The 19,426-nt window shown below is 34.5% G+C and overlaps 1 protein-coding gene across 1 annotated transcript in view; it reads left to right on the top strand.

Moving 5' to 3' along the window:
* Positions 1 to 19,426, top strand: part of LOC120540353 (DDB1- and CUL4-associated factor 1-like) — a 56,203-nt gene that overhangs the window by 7,486 nt on the left and 29,291 nt on the right. Inside the window, exons 2-11 of the mRNA XM_039771035.1 lie at positions 3,976 to 4,090; positions 6,102 to 6,178; positions 8,215 to 8,288; positions 8,552 to 8,665; positions 11,454 to 11,591; positions 11,814 to 12,320; positions 12,928 to 13,029; positions 17,113 to 17,271; positions 18,542 to 18,721; positions 19,159 to 19,368. Coding sequence (XP_039626969.1) covers positions 3,978 to 4,090; positions 6,102 to 6,178; positions 8,215 to 8,288; positions 8,552 to 8,665; positions 11,454 to 11,591; positions 11,814 to 12,320; positions 12,928 to 13,029; positions 17,113 to 17,271; positions 18,542 to 18,721; positions 19,159 to 19,368 — 1,674 coding nt within the window. The 5' untranslated portion in view covers positions 3,976 to 3,977. The remainder of the gene's footprint in view (positions 1 to 3,975; positions 4,091 to 6,101; positions 6,179 to 8,214; positions 8,289 to 8,551; positions 8,666 to 11,453; positions 11,592 to 11,813; positions 12,321 to 12,927; positions 13,030 to 17,112; positions 17,272 to 18,541; positions 18,722 to 19,158; positions 19,369 to 19,426) is intronic.

Genomic DNA, 19,426 nt, shown 5'->3' with positions numbered 1-19,426 from the left:
TAAAGGTGTGTGGTTTTTTTTTTTAATGGGGGTGGGAGGTGGGTGACAGCACTTTGTAAGAATCTACATGGTGGTATAGCACATACAGGAAATGCACAGGACAGCTGTTTATGCACTCCAAAATAAATCAATATTACCAGGAACAACAGTCACTACATCTGGTGCTGTATCTGTGCCCACATTGTGTGTGCTGCCAAAAAATATATTTTGCCACATTTTTTTTTATCAAGCGTGCCCTGTCCTTCACAATAACATGGTCAATAACAGACTTGAGTAAAAAGTTGTCAGAGGACAAACGTGCACTTTCAAGATTGACGGTTCAGGTCAGCTGCAGTTCACTTGTTGAAAGACATAACCCATTGCTCTTCACCTCTTTATTTATGCAACACTCTTGTTTGTTTTTCATAGTTTAACATGAAAATGTTGAAGGTTTTTGTTTTTCTTTTTTTCATTCACACACTATACTTGCCCATCCTTCTTATACTGTCTTTTTTTAATTCATTGCTATCTATGCTTGCTTATATGGGGATTAGAGTGTACCAAAGCTATGGTTTGCTATAGATTGTCTTAAAAAGTTATTGGTGTCCATTAACAGAGGAAATGTACAGTTTCAAGACAAGGCAATATCAAAAGTCATCAGAACATGATATCTTCTTGTGAAATATATATATATCCATTTATTGAAATGACAACACCCACAAGAACAGTTTTTACCCCTCTGCAGTTTATCTACTCAATAATGTGTGTCATAATTGGAATAACTAAAGTGTACATCAACATACATTAAGCATGCAGCAACATGACACCTAGTGTTCTGCTCTATGTCTGAACTCTCTTGCACTTGTTGTGTTGTATAGGGGTGACCTGTACTATGTTTCATGTACCTGACAGAACAGACCATATAACATTTTCCATGTACATCTTTAAAAATGACAATTAGAGTTCTAACCTGAATGCTAGTTCTTCAGTTTGTGTCCTCAGTAAAATAGCTTGTTGGTTAGCAGTCTACACTAAAAGGAGTTCACAGTCTACTGGGCCTTGTCTCACAGTGCAGAATTGAAATGCTGGTTTGCTTATCTAGCACAACTTGCACATTGAGTCCTCGATAAAGGTTTGTTTTTTTTTCTCCCCTCACCCTATGTGTCTTTTTGCGTCAGTGTTAAGAAGGACCCCTTGAATTCTTTATTTGCTGAACTTATTTCTTGTTTATATCTAATTTGTAATAAACTAGATAAGTTTTTTTTTTTTAGTTTAGAGATGTTTTACGTATAAGTTGGTAGATAACAGCTGTGCTCAATTATTTAAATTACAGCCATATTCCACACAGGAAAATATACTTGGTCTGAAAGTGCCTAGCAAAAGTTGGCAAATAACTTCTTTCAGGTCAACCTATTTTTGAAAATTTGAAGTTGTTTATTTAGGGTAGATAAGTAGTGCAGAGAGTAGTGCTGTCACCTTGTTCGACTTCATATGTTCTGTATTTTTTTTTTTCTGATAACTCCAGTTTTCCTCTCACAGCCCTAAAGATGTGCTAGTATGGTTGTATTACTCTAGTATGGGTGGTTGTGTGTGAATGGCAACCTGTCCAGGGATTTTTTCCTACCTTGGGCTGAATGCTGCCAGGTAGGCTGTGAATTGGGTTCAGTAGTTTAGAGAATGTTGTGTGCTGTGTCATTTGTTAAATGTAACAAATACTTTTTTTTTTTTTCTGGAGAAATTTGTACTAAATAGAAATTAACAAAGAAACAATTAAGACATTTTGAAAATATAAGCACAAAAAAATGATAACCCCAGTAACGGTGCCCTCCTGCCACGTAACAAAGATTGAAATGATAACCCATCTTTCCCTACCTCAGTGCATTGTAATCCAGGTTTTGTAAAATTTACGTTTTTAACAGAATGATACTTAAAACAGTAGCAAAATAGTTTGTTTTACTTTTTTTTTTTCTTACGTTTAGTGATGATTCAAGTTAGAATATTGTGTGGGAGATTATTTGGCTGTGTGCTGTTAGGATCCATCTGCATTGCTGCTTTAGTCTGCATCCAAGAAAATACACAGCTTATCTCACCATTGTCAGGCAACACAGTGACTATTCTTGTTGGCGAAGGACTGAAATGCTTTTGCTTTTGATGTTATAAGCCAGACATTAGAAGTACTAGGAGCATTTTCATTATAACCCCTAATGTTATGAGTTATTTTGACTACAGTCAAACTTGAGGCCCTGTTCACTATTTAGTCCCACATTTCAAATATTTGTATTAAAGGTGGTAGTTTACAGTTTTTGCCAAATGTTACAAGGTAACAAATGAAAAGCATTTACTGTGCAGCCAATGTGTATGGCCTTGCAAATAAAGAAAGGCAAAAGTTTTGTTTTATGCACAGTTCTTGGCACACAGCATTCTTATTATTGGACCCATTTGGTCTGCCGTGTGAAAAATAAAATAGAAGAAAAAAAATAACTTTTTGTCGAACTCTAAGACAGTTCTTATATGTTTGCAAAGTCCCACTTATTTCATGTTATGGCAATAAAAAATGCATTGGAAGAAAGAAAAGGATGGGCATCACTTTTTATTAGTTTGACTTGAAACTCAGAAAATGCAAGTGCTTTTTGTGTGTAAAAGGATTGGATTGCTTTAAAAGATCCTGAACACTGACCTTTAGACTGTTGGAGCAGTGGTTTTAGCCTACACTGTCCACAGGACATTAAACCATAATTGTCAGTGGCCCAGAAAGGACCCCATTTCTGACCGAGATATGTGGAAAAAGACAGACTTAACTTTGCTAAACCTTACTTGGGCAAACCTTAGTACATCTGAGAGACTGTTCTTTAAAATAGAAAATAAAATTTGAACTACCTGAAAGTGGAAGTGTCTTTTTGTTTATAGGAATCTAAAAGAGAGGCTTTCAAAGCAAAATAGTAGACATCCCATAATGTTTTCAGGATCTGTTGTTTTCTCTAATATTTGAGGTCTTAAATGTGCGCATGGTATGATGAAATCTGAGGATTATCAAACTATTTTAATGTCCTGATGGTTTAAACCTTAGGATCTGTCGATCCATTCGAATAAGAATTCCAAACTTAAACTCCATCTATCAAGGACTTCTGATTTGAATTCCACTAAAAATGTTTAGGAGCAACGTTTCAGCGAAGAGATTCAGTGTGTTTTCAAAATATATATAAAATGCAGCCTGGCTGTCATAGCTACATACACATACACATATATATATATATATATATATATATACCGATTAAAGCTAAGAAAACAAGTCTTATTTTCACTGCCAAGGGTGGATAAATAATCCTAATATTTAAACTATTTCCCAATATACTAATCATTACAAGGTCATATTTTTTTTTTTTTTTTTTTGTTCTCTCTTTGATTGTACAGGTACTGTAATTCACTTCACTGGTACAAATGAGAGATTTAAGTTTTTGATTTTCAATACATTTGCAAAGCTTTCAGGAAATGTTTTCACTATTGGTTGAGTACAGCATGCTAATCGGTAAAAATGGTGAATTTATCCATTTAAAATTAAATCAACAACACAGTACAGTGTGCAGAAATTAAAGGTGGTTCAAGTACTTGTGCATAGGAGAAATGTTATATAAATGTGTTGTTGTTATTATCATTTAGTAATTTCCAGAAAATTCCTATGATAGAAATATGCAAACAAGGTCTCTTAGCAATGTGTTTTTTTCCATTAGCATATCTTATCCCATCAAGCAAAAACTTGAATAACAGGCTATATAGATGTAATGTACTGTACCTGTGTAAATATTTCCATTGTTATTTAAAATTTTTTATTCTTGCTTCTTTGTACTGAAAGGCACGTATTTCAAAAACTTTCTAGTGGTATCAGTGTACTTGAAACATGCACATTAGGCATTTTGTTACAATATCTAGTTAAGAAAAGTTGATGCTTTTTTAAAATTTGAAAGTTACAAACTCTCATTTACTTTATTTATTTTAAAGCCATGTCTTCAGCTTCTGCCCATGTTGATTCCAAAGCAGAGCTGTCCTCCTTGCTGGAGACCTGGGAAAAGGAGCAACATGGCAACGTGCAGGATATAATACCAATTCTTGCAAAGTGAGTACATAACTCAGTCCATGCATTATTTTCCTTCTGATCCTTCAAGTTAAAATATTGTGAATATAAGTGTTGAGCATATATGTAATAGGATTTTCTTATACAAAAAGCAACCTTATAAAGTTGCTTACAAGCATTTTATTTTTAAAATCATGAAACAACCACAAAGTGTTATCTAATTATTTCAAGTATCTGGGTCTAGGGACACTCTAATAGTCATTCCAAACTTTTGGGGACCACCAAGTTTTTAATATCGCAAAATGTATAACACAAGCTTGTTAATTCTTTAAATAACACGATTGTCAAGCTATGATACAAAATTTATGCACTTAAGGTTTCATAGTGAAGCACAGATAAATGCAAAGGATCTATCCTAAACCACACAAATTCAAATAAAGAAATGCATTTTTGTTGTGACAGTACATTAAAACCTAATGAGATATTTTCCCGATTTCAAGATCTAGATTGCTTGTAAGATACGGTTGCAAAGAATTTGACCAAAAATGCTTTGGGAAGCCATTAGGGGTACTCTCATTTTAATTATTTATTGTTTAAACAACCAGCAATTCAGATCATGGGGAAAACCTTAAAGTGTAATGTGTTTGAGAAAAGATTTTTTCAGTATGTGTGAACAGTAGGCATGTCCCAAGGAATAATACTTCAGTACCAAGTTGATATCAAAATTCCAAAAACATTACAGTGTTACCTTTTATTTACAATATTAGTAGTACTGAGTAAACGTTGGTACTGCACTCAAGCATGACTGCTGGTAGACAAATTACTACAGAAGGTACAATATGTGAGAAAAATTTGAGTTAAAAACTATATATCAAAATGGCTGAAAAGAAAAAAAAAAACAGAAGTAATGTCTGGAAATGCTTTGTGTTCTACGCAAGAACATTTCAGAGCGGAAATTGTGCTTATTTGTTAAAACAACAAATAAATAATGCCAAAACAGCACCATCCATAGGCTTTCATTATTGACTCTTTTATCTCATTATGAATTATAATATAAAAATATAAAAATCATAGATTTGTGCATGCTTTGAGAGTGTAATGATTTAAGTTGTAATCATTTAACTTGTAGTGTCTTGCATTTGTAAAAGAAGATAAAATGATGGTCAAGATTAATTTCTTTTTAGTACAGTCTCCTACACAGCCCTAAAAAGAATGGAAGTTTTGCATTCATTCTTATATTGCAATGAGCATGTCTGTAGATGTCTGTCTAAGCATCCTTTACTTTTCTAACTGGCATATGTTTTTTAGGATTGTGAGGTAAAGCTTGCATGTATCCTCAATTATGCCTATGGGATGTGGGAGGAAAGTGCACACGGGGAATTGGGGGGAGAGTGGGGGAAGTGATAGAAAGTAAACATTTCTACCACTTAGAGATCTGTACATAGACAATGTCTTCACATCCTACAAACAATTACACTCCAAATTCAACTTTCTGGCAGCACATTTCTACCTCCAAATTAGAAACTTTGCTAAACAAAACCTGCCCAATTTTTCTCACATCCCACCTACCTCTGTTCCGGAAAAAATATTGATCAGTCTTGAGGACTTGGACAGCATTTCTGTAATATACAAAAGCAAGGACAATCATTGCAAATTGCTGGAATCAGTTTGGACACAGCCTGTTTCTCACATGGACAGCTTTATGTGGCATGTTCAAGGGTGGGAAAGTCCTAAGAACCTTTATATATTGGCTAAACATGGAAAGACTAAAAACATTGTATGTAACAAGGTACTTAAGTTCACATGCACATTAGTGAGTCTTCATTGATTGTTAATTTATTTTTATTTTTAAAGTTGTGTTTTTTTGTTTTTTTTTAAATAATTTTTCTCAAACAATTTAAAAAATACTTTATTTTCCTCCTGGGCAACACCGCCGGATATTTCAGCTAGTTATATAATATAATGTTGACTAACTCACTCACTTATAAACATTAATATTTTATTATGGTTTGTTTCAAATTGCTTTTTTATCATATGACCATTTCACTTTTAGAATTTCTGAGTTGATAGAAAAGGAAACTGAAGAATATCATAAGGGTGATCCTGATCCGTTTGATGACCGGCATCCAGGTATGAAAGCAGTAGACACTATTTCATAGTATTTTGTTTTAGATTTGCAGTTCTTATGTACATAACTCAGTCTATGCATTATTTGCCTTCTATATTTATATAGTCAGCTGCAGTCATGAGTGCTATGTGGGGTTACATGGTTTGCTGAAAAAGTATAGAAAAAAAACAAATTATAAAGCGGTACAGCGCTACCAGCATTTTGGGATTTTTTTGGTACTAGAATTAAACATCAGCTTTCCTGTGAAACCACAGACAATCCGCCAGCCCCCCTCCTCCCAAAATCCCTTCCTTCGACACTCACTTTTGCATTTGTGGAAAAACCTCTATTTCATATATTTCACAAAATGAAACGGCATATTTCAATGCAATCTGGTATTCATTGGAGACCCTAAAATTGCTTTGAGGTGATCAGGACTTTCTGGTGGCCAGTTTCCTCCTCAGTGTTTCAATGCAATCGGGGCTTCAAGGGGGAAATTGCCTTGACGTGATTGGGACTTCATAGGGGCAATATTGCCCCCTGTGTTGCTGAGTCAATTGGAACTTCACAGCAATCAAGACCAGGGAGGCAAGCAATTGTGTAACTCATCATGGAGGCTGGAGCAAAACAAGGGGTTTTGGAAGTGTTATTTGCTTTGCTTGAGCTTTAAGCACAAGCAAAGTACTATAATTGCTTTTATGTGTTTTGATATAATTGATGGCTGTAACCAATAAATTTACCATATGTAAGGGATGGCCGGGATCCCCTGAGAAGAGAAGGATGGGGGAAGGCAACTATGTTTAGACACTGCCTCCCACAAGACATTAGATGGAGACTTCCCTGCAGCATAGCGATGCCCTGGATTTCCTCAGTCACTGTGGGATTGAGCCAGAGTTGGGAGGTAGTAGACCAGGAGTGGTGAACTCCAGGCCTGGAGTGCCGTAGTGGCAACAGGTTTTCATTCTAACCCTTTCCCTAATCCGTGACCAGTTTTCACTGCTAAATAATTTTTTCCCCATCACTTTAATAGCCTAGCCCTGTTAGAAGAGTTCAACCCTCTGAATTGATTCCTTTCTTCATTAAATGACAGCCAAGCAGAAATGAGATGTGAAACGAGCTAACAGATGACCAGCTAAACTGGGGGTTCAAACTCCAACCAATTTCACTCCAATCATTTTCTTAATGAAAAGCCCATTTTTGCTGTTAATTAAACCCGTTATTTAATTCCATGGCTTGTTGCTGCTCTCATTCTGCCACAGCACACATTTTGAAAACTGTTGTTTTTCCTGTTCTTTCTAAGAGCACTGTCAAAATGTTTTGGTGACCTGAGAGATCAATTACCAAGACCATCACCTCTCTTTAATTTCAGATATTGTGTAATGGGCACAGGGAAGCTGGTCATGTGGTTGTTTGTTTTGTGTCTCATTATTGTTTGGCTGCTAATTAAAGAAAAAGAAACGGAAATGGGGTATGTGTCAAGTTAATTAAAAGAAGTAATCAGCAGCAAAACCTGGTCACTAATTAAGAAGATGGTAAGAATGAAAACCTGCAGCCACTGCGGCACTCGAGGCCTGGAGTTCGCCACCCCTGTAGTAGACCATGCTTGCTGAGAGTTGTGAAGGAGATAAAGAGAAGATAAATAGTGACTGCTATTGTGTTAATTGCCAGTGTATTTGTGGCTGTGGTACTTAAGGGCACTGTACAAGGAAAAAAAAAAGAATTAAAATAATTTTTGGTGCTTTTACCTGGTGTCCTGAGTGTCTGTCTGTTGGGTTTAAAGGGACAACAGTGCCACCTAGCATTCACAGGTTATGCCAGATTAAACATCTTTTTCTGTTACCATTTTTTCCTTCTTCTTCCCAAACTCCCACCTGTTGTTGACTCATTATATGAGACTGTGCTTTTTAAGTAGTAAGGTATACATAAGTATAGGAACACTCTTATGTTAGCATAGCTAAGCCTGTTTTATAGAATAGGAGCATTAAGTTCTGTATTATAGTTTACCATTCAAAAAAGGTATGCATTTGTGTGAAGTGTTTACATTTTTTTTTTTATTTAGGTCGCGCAGACCCTGAATGTATGCTAGGCCATCTATTGAAAATTCTTTTCAAGAATGAAGACTTTATGAGTGCAGTAAGTTCTAGATTTTATCACCAATCAAACTTTACATTTTTTAATGCTGTGTATAAATAGCTTTTGATATTTTATTTGCATTGTTTGTTGCTAAGTATGAGGGAGGTGCTTTCACTCATAATTGTTTAAAGCAAAATGGGAAATAGTCTGATATTTATAGATTGTTTATAGCTGGAAAGACGTCTTCTTTAAACAAAAAAACTATTTTTTGGGCTCTTCTGATTCCTTTCACACTCTCATCATAGTTATTCTTGTTTCCACAGCTTATAAATACATATGTAATGACAAGCAGAGTTGTCTCTCTGAACACAGCTGCTTGTCGCCTCCTACAGAATATAATGCCTGGGCTTGAAGCTTCTGTTGTCTTTCAAGAAAAGGTGAGGATATTTGGGACATAAGTAATATTGCCTTTATATTCATATTGTAAGTAAATGTGAGGTATTACCATATGATGTAAATATGTCAGATTGTCATACGCAGTTTGTGATTTGAAACTTTTGAACTCTTTCCTATCTATATATAAAGAGTGTACAGAGCAGAATAAAAAGACTAATGGGATGTTAGGTTATATAGTATGAAGTGTGGAGTACTTGTTGTGTTAGTAGTACACTTCATGATAAAAGGGTGATGTGCCTAGTTTACACAAATGAGATGGACATTTGCAGCCTAAATGTAACTGTTGGAAGTTCAAAATCAGAACTGTAAAGGAGACATCCTTCTGCTTATGATGTTTTTCAGGCTGTTTAACTGGTGGTCTCTGCCCCAAGTGTGAGCGGACTACCTGGGAAGTTATCTGTGGGTCTGCAATGAGAAAGGAGTTAATGGATATTGCTTTTAGGAATTCCAGCTGTTTGCCTTAAATGTTGGAATTCCCTCTATTTTATACTGGTTGGTTTTATTATGTTGGAACTGAGAACTGCTGGAGCAGATTAAAAACACACCGTAAACATGACATCTTTTAAAGATTTATTATGTAGTCTTAACTTAGTCACTAATGAAAGACATAGAAAGTTGTGAAAGTGTGGTTATTTTGACATTCGTGATCCAAAAATAAAAAGTCCTTGGAGTAGCCCATGGGTTTATTGAGTCTACAGAGATCCAGTCAGTTACAAATCCAAGGGAGGTTATATTGAAGCTATATCACATTGCTTGTGAGGCCTTGTTGCACATAGTATTAAAGATGAGAACAATAGGACCCAGATCAAAACTTAAGAGTAGTTTTTTTACAAACAATTAAAGTTTTTTGAGCATTATAGACACATAGTGTTTATTTCAGGGTATTGTCATTTTTCACTTTCCCCATCATTGAGCATCCTTATTGATCTATGTTATGCATTATTTGTCATTGCTCACTTGTTGCTGATCTCTTTTCACTCATGATGCATCCCTACTTGTCACAAATTGTCATTTCTCACTGTTTATTTTTAGCCTTTTTTGCTTTAATGTAAACAAAACACGTCGAGAAAATGAGCGTGACTCTGGGTTGGGATTTAGGCAAATATAAGTTTTATGCATGACATCACTGGTTTATTCACCTATCAATCAAATGCTTATTTAAAAAGAATATGACAGCTGTTCTTAACACTATCTTGTGTGTTTCTGCCACTCCAAGAAAATATAATTATATTCTTTCACATGAGAATTGTACTATTTCCCAATTATGATTGCAAGATTTCAGAAATACAATTATTTTGTGAAGATGTTACCTGCTTACTGCATGCAACATTGCATACCCGTTAAATTGCAATCTTTGGATAGGAAGTGACTTTTGACATTTACTTTAAATAACGTTTGGTACAATTGTCCAGTGCAGTAGAATGGAGCTACCATTCCTGCCTCATAGAACATGGAATGAGACATCTGACAAGTGATATGTTATGAATGGCAAGTGAATATTGGTTAGTGAAAAGTGAAGAGTATGACTAGTTAGGACTGACACAATATACAACACAGATTAATACTGATGCTTGATGACAAGATGAAAAATGACAATGGACATCAAACAAATTCTGCACTGCATGGTACGTTACTGAGGTAGGTAGTAGGGTTCCCTGGTATACCGTTACTTGAAAAGAGCAGAAAAAGTCCAATATTGAAACTGTATAGTACCGGCATTTTAGGATTTTGGTACCAGAAGTAAACCTTGGCTTTACTCGGTCCCAACCTCGACATTTGGTAGTGTATACATGGAAAAATGTTTGTTTGAAACAAAACTACAGGTTTTGATGCGATGAATACTACCTGGGGACACCCCCCACTTGCTTTGATGCAATCAGAACTTCTGGGGGAACACACCCCCCAAAAAGACTTGTTGGCTCTTAATGGCCAATACTTGTGAAAATTATGTGTCACTATTCTGAGAAAAAAAAAACACTTAAAAAAAGGCAGTTAAACTGGGATCACTGGGGAATTTACAATTTTAAAAAAATGATGTGGCGAAAGTCTTTTCAAATTCTGTGTACCTCATTTTACAAAAAACACTGCAGTGGTAATGGTTGTTGGCCTGATGGCCTTTGTAGCCTGGGAGGTTCCTGCTTAAGTGTAGGTGATATGCTAAATCAAGTTCTTTTTCTGGTGTGGTGTTTGAAAAAGGGAGATTGTGTTGTTTTCGTTAGTACTGTCATTTGAGATTTTCTGTTTACGAGTTAAAAAAAAACTTCCTGGATCATTAATTAAAATGCTGCATGTGAAGTTACTTTTAAATGTGTTGGATGTAAAGTAGTAATATCACATTTAAGTTACATAGCTGAATATACATTTTGGAAATGAGTGCCTTGCTTATGGGAACAGTAATTTATATAGCACAACTAAGTAAACAATACTTTAAAAGTTCTGTAAAAACTGGACCCTTTCTACTCAGTTTTATTTTTTGATGTTCAATTGTAATTAAATTTATCAAGAAATTGGTACTAATTAATGATTAAAGTAATGGTTTTAAAGTATAAATCACTGAGCTGTTTCTGTTTGCTAATCAAGTTACTTAGTCAATTTTGATTTGACAGAATTTAAGAAAAATAATATATATGTTTTACTTTGAGTCAAGCCTATTTTAAAAGTTATTGGTGAAGACGTCATTTCTTAAAGTTCATATTCAAACTTTTTTCAACATTGCATTTTTTGTAGAATAACACAACATCTTAATGTACTTATTAAATTTTGTTTAAGGAGGGAATTGTTGAAAAACTTTTTAAATGGGCACGAGAAGCAGAACAGCCTTTGAGAACTTATGCCACAGGGCTACTAGCTGGAGCTATGGAGAATCAAGATATAGCAACCAACTGCAGGGAAGAGAACTTACTGTTGGTAAATATGTCAGTCCTCACTGTGTTCCTAACTATTTTTAATATGTTAAGAAAAAAAGCCTAATCTGGTTTTGTTTTTACTTTTTTTACATAAATCTTTAAACAGGTGCAATTTATTCACAGATTCTTCTGAAAATTCCTGTATTACTACATTTACTTTTTATATTTGTTTGAAAGTATAGTTTTTTTGAGAATATTGAGTGAAATTAAATCAATCTTACAGGTCCCGCTTATGCTACAGCGATTACGAGAACTTCAGGAGAGAGACATGGAATGCAAGCAAGAGTTCAAACGTCCAAGCCCCAGAAAGATGCTTGGTGAACCCTTGCTTCCTTTGGATGAAGAAGCTGTAGATATTGGTTTTGGAGAACCATCACTGATTGAAAACAAGGAAGACCCCGAAGAACATGATGTGTCATTTCATCTTAATTCTACTCATCAAACTAGCAGCAGAGTCAATTCAGCCAATAAAACCGCTCATGACGAAAGTGATGGCAAAAAAGAGAAAATAGAAAAAAAATTTGAGAAAGATGGAGTAAGGAAAGCAAAACAGAAACTGAACTTTTCTCTGCCAGAGCCTGACAGGGTGTTTAATGAATTGTCTAATAGCAGCTGGTCTGAAATGTCTCCGTGGGTTATTGGTACGAACTATCACCTTTATCCTTTAACTCCTGCTATAGAGCAGAGGTTTATTCTCCAGTATCTCACGCCATTGGGCGAGTACCAAGAGGTAATTATTCACTGTCTGAATTACATTTGAAAATTTTGTTGAAATGTAATTTGTTGTACTAAACAACACTGCGGAGGAAATAGTAATGTAGTAGAAATGTACTTTATTTTTAAATTAACCTTTGAGTACCCTATAATAAGTCCATTGCATATTCATAAAATGATACTTTATTCAGAATAATTATGGAGCTTATTTGATTAAAAAGCAGCTATAAATTTTTTGGGGTTCTACAAATTTAATCGATTTCAAGGAAATTTAAAGCTATGATGAATTGAACATGCGTTGTTAAAGAATATTTCAGATGTGTGAGCTAAGCAAATATTCCTTCACTTGATAAGATGAGGGGCTTGGTTTAGGATAGAATTTGACAATCCCAAACAACTTGGGGACGGGTTGTGTTTTTAGTCTGTGTTTAAACACCTTGTTAAAATCTACTTTGAAGATGGAGTTAGATTTTCTAAATCACTTTGTCTGGCCCTCTCCTTGTAATAACAGTGTACAAGTAGCATATCTTTATTCTTTGATATTTTCCCTTCTCCCTTCTAGTCTATTCCTTAATATGCATAGTAACTTTGTATTTATTATTTTTCTTTCTCCCTCTATATAGTTGCTAGCTGTATTTATGCAACTTGGTGCTCGGGAGCTGTTAATGTATTATATTGATCTAAAACAAACCAATGATGTCCAGCTTACCTTTGAAGCATTAAAGGTAAGTTATTTTGTTTCTTTGTTTAAGGCAGTTGATTTAATCTTGGTATATTTCAGTACTTTATTTGAAAATAGCTTATGTTACTTGCAATGTACTGCATCATGTTTGTGGAATGTGTGTGTTTTAAATATTATTAAACATTAACTAGGTACCAGAAATGTAAAAATATAAATCAAGATGAAGCTCATTTTAAGTTTGACTTTGAATTACAAGAAAAAAAGTCATTTTGAGGGTAAGACACACAAGCTTGTGAATTGTTGTAGCTGGCATCACAAGGCTTAAACATTTTCATCATATAAACTAAAATTATTTGTTTTCAGAGTATTGTAGATTAGTGCTAACATCTTGAACATTATTAGCTTAGATCAAGAAAAATTTTCATTTTTGGCTCAATTTGGAACTGTCTAAATCTGTAACAATTCTGAAAACAAAGGACGTTCAGCTAAAATCATATTAACTATGTCGTACTGCATTATGTAATTATTTTAACTGTAAACAGAGCTAATATATTGCATTTTCTTATGCGCTGCTCCGCTGTCAATTTTGTTCGTCTACTGAGTCTGAAAGTAATCTAGTACATAGCTTATAGTGTAAGATATTTTTCTATTGGAGCATCAACCCCAATTGTAACCCATAAACACTTTTTTTTGATGATAGGTTAATCCTTTTGTAACTAAGTTAAACAGCTGCATCCCTACCTAATAAGTTAAATACACAGTTATTATATCTACAGGTTTAATTTTTTAATATAATTTTAATTTTAATTGGAAAATCAATGCCAAAGACAGTGCTTATAGTTTCTTGAGTGGGGCTATTTATTTTACAAACTACATTGTTTGTTTTTTTTTTTTTGGCCTAATGGCCCCAGCTTCTATTTTTTTCCATAATTAGCATTGAAAGCATTGCAAAGTCAGACCTCACTTCATATGGTTAGGGGATAGTCAAGGGTTATGTCTTCCTTCCATGGTTTAGCAGCTGTGAAGACATCAATATACTGAAAAGATCATGTACAGTGCAAGCATTTACTAGTCCTGGCAAATCTCTGCTGGGTCATTCTATATTTCACAACACAAAGATTATGTGAGGCACATGAGACAAGGCGAATAATGTTTTTAGCATCACGCATTGTTTACGAACTTGACTTTTAAAAGGCATTTCTTTATTAAAGGTATTCTGATTAGAAATCCATTATGACATGTTAGACACCCTGTTTTAACATTTGATATCATGTGCTAACACTGTTTCATTGGTGCAAATTGTTAGTTTGATGACTGACTTCATTTGTATTTTGTCTAGTTTAATTTTTTTTTTGAGATATCTTTAAATGTATTTTGCCTAATGTGTATTGACTGAACTTTCCACTTCTGTTATAGATACTTGTAATTATATTTTGACTTGAGTCTGAATTTCAGAATCTGAAATTTCCTTCATATGTTTAAATTTATTACATGGTGAAAATGTAATTTATTCATTACTAAAAATTCTATTTAATACAAGACTAAAAATGTGAATGAAACTGCAGTCAGAAAATAATTGCAGACGTCTCAAATTGAAAGCTCTGTTAAAGTGAATGGGAAGAGTTTCTCCATTGTCTGTAACATGATTGTCATTATAAATATATTTTGTATAGTATTTGTATTGTCATTTTGAGCAAGTCAAAAATATATAGCAAGTTTAAATCCTTTTACAGAATATGCTATTTTTACATATCCTGATTTTGTTGGACTAGGAATATAATTATGACTACTTGGAGAAAGGCATTAAATGTAAAATGTATTTTCATACTAGTGTACCTACTAGCATATTAAAGGCATTAGAACCCATAGGAGAGAAACAGTAGGTTTATGGACATGCATTTGTTCAGTGAATGTATTGTGCCACCTTTCCAACTGATCTGTCCCCTTAAGAGAATTAAGTTAAGTGAATATATATATATATGACTGCAATGAGTTTTTTTTCCAGAATATTTGTTAAAAATCATTACAGTAAAATAATTACAATTGGAGTTTTAGTACTGCCAAATACGTTATTTCAAAGAAATAAGACATCCTGTCAGACTAGTGCCCTACTGCTAATTTAATATGGTGTACAAGTACTGTATTGATACTGGAGATACTTGCCCCATAATTAGTTTCTGTTTTCTCCAGGTTGTCTATTTTAAGAAAAAAAAAAAAATGTGCATGCTTCAGTCATTGGAAATTGCCATTCATTTTGTCACATCTTCAATGCACAACTAAAAAAATATTAGGTTAACCACAAAGAAAGAGCCTGCAGCTCTCCCTTTTGTAAAGTTTATAGAGATACAGTGTACTAAATATGGTATAGAACACTTGAACATACAATAAGTAATACAGTAGTTCATATAATAAAAATGTAGCTTTAACGCCATTCCTGTCTTGTCTGGAGATTTATGAAATCCAATAATATGTAGTTGTCAGTTAAAGATATAGAAACATCTATGGGGTACACTGTGGGCCAACTTTTTAAAATTTTTATTTAAGGGCACATTAGTGAGTTCTTCCCAGATTCTTCTAAAGAAGCTTACATAGATATCATTTTCTATTTAAGGAACTTTTCCTTTTAATTAAATAGCATAGGCCATTTTTTCCCCATTTTATTATAGTTCCCCCATTGGGACTTTTCCAGTTGAGTTTGTTAGGACACCAAGTAAGCAATGTAGTGTAAGATATCGTAACAGATTTTTTATATATAACTGTGCAATATTATCCTGTTTGGCAATAGTCAGAACACTGGTGCAAATTGAATGGATTAGGAAGAATAATAGTACCAATACTTTTTGACAGTTATGCAAAAGTGTCCCCCCAAAACATTATAGTATTGTCTAAATTTGGGACAGTTCCAAAATATTTAACTGAATAAGATTGCTATGCCCTTGATTAATTTTAGATAATACTAATTTTAAAAGTTGTGAACTGGGTACATTTCTTTGATGAATTACGCTTTGCCCTAGTTGAAAAAAGTGCATGTTTTTGCCCTTTAAAAGTTGGTAGACTTGAAATGTGACTTTTTTACTGACCTCACCTGCTCCTGACAATGAGTTTGCTCTGTTATTTATTCTGTATTTTTACTGTCCCTCTGAGATAATAACTTTTACCTTTAAAGATAGGCCGTTTCTGGAACCGATTGATACAGCTCCTGCAAATATTTAATACCAGTAAGGCGCACTGCACGATAATATGCAGTGAATACACTTGATTTGAGCATTCATAGTTTTCATACTCTTTTTCTGTACATTTAGCATTCGTTTGCTCAGAGGTTGATGCTCTTGCTGCTTCGTGAGCAGCTCTTCTTTTCCCCACTTTAGCGGCCCGGTTCTTCACTTCTTTCATCTGCATCTTTTCACGTTTTCCTTAATTTTTCGCTTAAACTGGCACTTAAGATATGAAGAAATAGGGGAAGTAACGGCAAACGTGGTAGGGATGAGCACTCATACGCATGCGCCACACAGCTACCCTGCCGGCCACTGCCAAGAGTTGATTCTACAATAAAATAAAAAGAGGAATAACCTTGGAGGTCAATCACCCTGAAAGCGGGTAGTAGAGGTCACGAAGTATATGTGTACCATATTTCTGGTCAAACGGTCTGCGAGGTACAGGTGATTTAAAATCCTGGGCAGATGAACAGCCACGGTACCGTATTATATAAGAAGACTACTGACTTTTAACTGGGTAATTTATTTTTAGTTTGTGTAGATAAATATAGTTTATTTTTTATTAAACCATGCCATAAGTGTAGGTTTTTTCATCCGAATCCTACTTTTGTGTACTCTGTGAAGTTCAGTCTTAATCCAGATAATGTGACGTCGTGTATATATTGACTTCATATTACACAAGCTATATACTGGTAACTTTCTTTTAAACATCTGAGGATCAGGAAAGTGTACAGATTATCCCCAAGATTAACTAATATGTTACAGATGTGTTGAATATTAATAGAGCATATTTAAGAAAGTTGGTTGTTAATCATAAAGTTGACATTTGAAATAATAACTTTGGTTAAAGAATATGAATTTTCAATTTTGCTGTCTTATACAATGGAATTGACTATATATTTTTCCTCCAGTATCTAGCCTCCCTTCTGCTCCATAAGAAGTTTGCTGCAGAATTTGTGGCACATGGTGGAGTTCAGAAACTACTGGAAGTTCCTCGCCCTTCAATGGCAGCTACTGGTGTATCTTTGTGTCTGTACTATTTAGCGTATAACCAGGATGCAATGGAGAGGGTAGGAAAGTTTTTTTTTTTTTTATTATTTTTTATTTACTACTTTATTTACACTTGCATAGTGTTATGGTTAGTGAGCCTAGCAAACTATATACTTTGTTATGCTTAGTTTGTGGAAATATATAAAGGTTCTATGTCCGTTCACTACTACCAAGGCAGAAAGAGGGAAAGGAGCACCGTGCCAGGAGGTTGATGAATGTGGCAGCTTGAAACATTCTACTACGTTTGAAAACTGGTAATTGGGGTTTAAAGTGATGCATCTCCAGCTACATCCTTGAGAGCTATCTGTAAGCCACTGACTGGGAGCCTGACATGAAGACCCACAGTTATGATGCAGAGCCTCTTTTTTAAGGCTTTTATTGGGATTTATTGACATGCCTGATCTAAATGCAAGGGGCAAATTCCCACTGAATTTCTGTGCTTGTCATGGTTTGTCAATTACAGCAACAATGTTTCAATAAACAATTGCTGTTAAATGTACCTTGTATTACAGCTTCCTAGATAAAAGGTTATGTATGACTTTCTTTCTGCATTTTTGTTCAGCTGCCTCCTGGTAATCAATGGGTTTAGATGGCTGAAATGTTAGCCAGCATAAACTCGGGCAGATAGTAATGGTAAAAGAAAAAAAAAATAGAATGATGCAGTTTGCATAGGTATTAATTACCAGTGTCTTGGAATCTTGGAGTTTACAGAGTTGAAAAATAATTGCTTAATTAGGGCACAGTTGTGTTGCTTCTAGCTCCAAAAGCAAATCATTTAAATGACTAGCACATTTTCTGGCAAAAAAAGCTACAGCTGATTTTCCCTGAACATCCTGTAACAAATCTTCCTGGAAGAAAGAACAGTGTGCAAAACTAGTATGAACTTACCACAGAAAACTTGAAGTTGTTATTACTGCAAAAGGTGGCACTTCCAAAAATATAGTGGGGTGATGAAGTGTTTACAAAAAGCATGTTTTTTTTCTTTTTTGTGTTTCTCTTCTTAAAATTTGTCACATTATAAAGAACAATTGAGTTTCAGTAATTTGATATAAAATGTATTATTATCGGATTTTTATTGAGTAAAATCAAAGAAATGGTCAATGAACTGCATACTTTTACAAAGCCTGGTTTAACAAGTGCTTTTACAAAATAAACATAACTACCACAGAAAGTCACTGTAACAAATAAAATGATTTGGTTTTCGTTTTGTGTGCTTAGTAACTTTTCAGCATATGTTTGAATCGTGTGAGATTTGCGCTGGTATGCCTTCTTAATGTTGTCCTCTTTCAGGTTTGCATGCTTCCTCACAGCATATTGGCAGATGTGGTTGGCTACACCCTATGGTTATTGGAATGCTCACATGACTCTGGTGGCTGTCATGCTACCATGTTCTTTTCCATTTCCTTTGCTTTTCGTGCTGTCCTTGAACTGTTCGACAAACAAGATGGCCTTCGACGCCTCGTGAATTTGGTATAACCCCATTCTTTGTTGTCTTTGTTTAGTAAAACAGTTTGTTATATATGCATATACCGTGTGTTGTAAATAGATTGAATGGGATAGCCTAAAGCTAAATTTTATAATTGCAAACAGCATTAAAATTGGTATACGTACTAAATACAACCAAAACTTTAAAATTTCATGTTAATTTCTTGTAGTGGTAGTGTTTATTATTCTCCTGTAAATAGATATTCACAGTGCATGGGTATAGACTGAAATGTTTAGCCTAAAATAGAAACTGATGTGCTTCAAAGCACTGTACAAATTAATTACTATTTTTGAGGCACAATTTTGTGTGCTTTACAATATGTTACTATTATTATTATTATTAATTTTTTTTTTTTTTCCAAAATATATACTCTTGTGTGATTATTCTATCATTGTTGTTTTTATACCTCTGCCTTTGTCAGATAAGTACTCTGGAAATCTTGAATTTAGAGGATCAAGGTGCATTACTAAGTGACGATGAGATCTTCTCTAGTCGGCAGACAGCTAAGCACACCTGCATGGCCCTTAGAAGGTATTTTGAAGCACATTTGGCTGTTAAAGTAGAACATGTTAAACAAACTCTACAGAGAACTGAAGGTGGAGCACCAATTCATCCTCAGCCTCACTATAAGGTGAGATTTAATAAAGATATAACATAAAAATATTTCTGGACTTAGTGTCGTGCCTCAC

Source organism: Polypterus senegalus, chromosome 12 (assembly GCF_016835505.1).
Source record: "Polypterus senegalus isolate Bchr_013 chromosome 12, ASM1683550v1, whole genome shotgun sequence".
Taxonomy (NCBI): domain Eukaryota; kingdom Metazoa; phylum Chordata; class Cladistia; order Polypteriformes; family Polypteridae; genus Polypterus; species Polypterus senegalus.
This window is presented reverse-complemented; position numbering and strand designations above follow the sequence as displayed.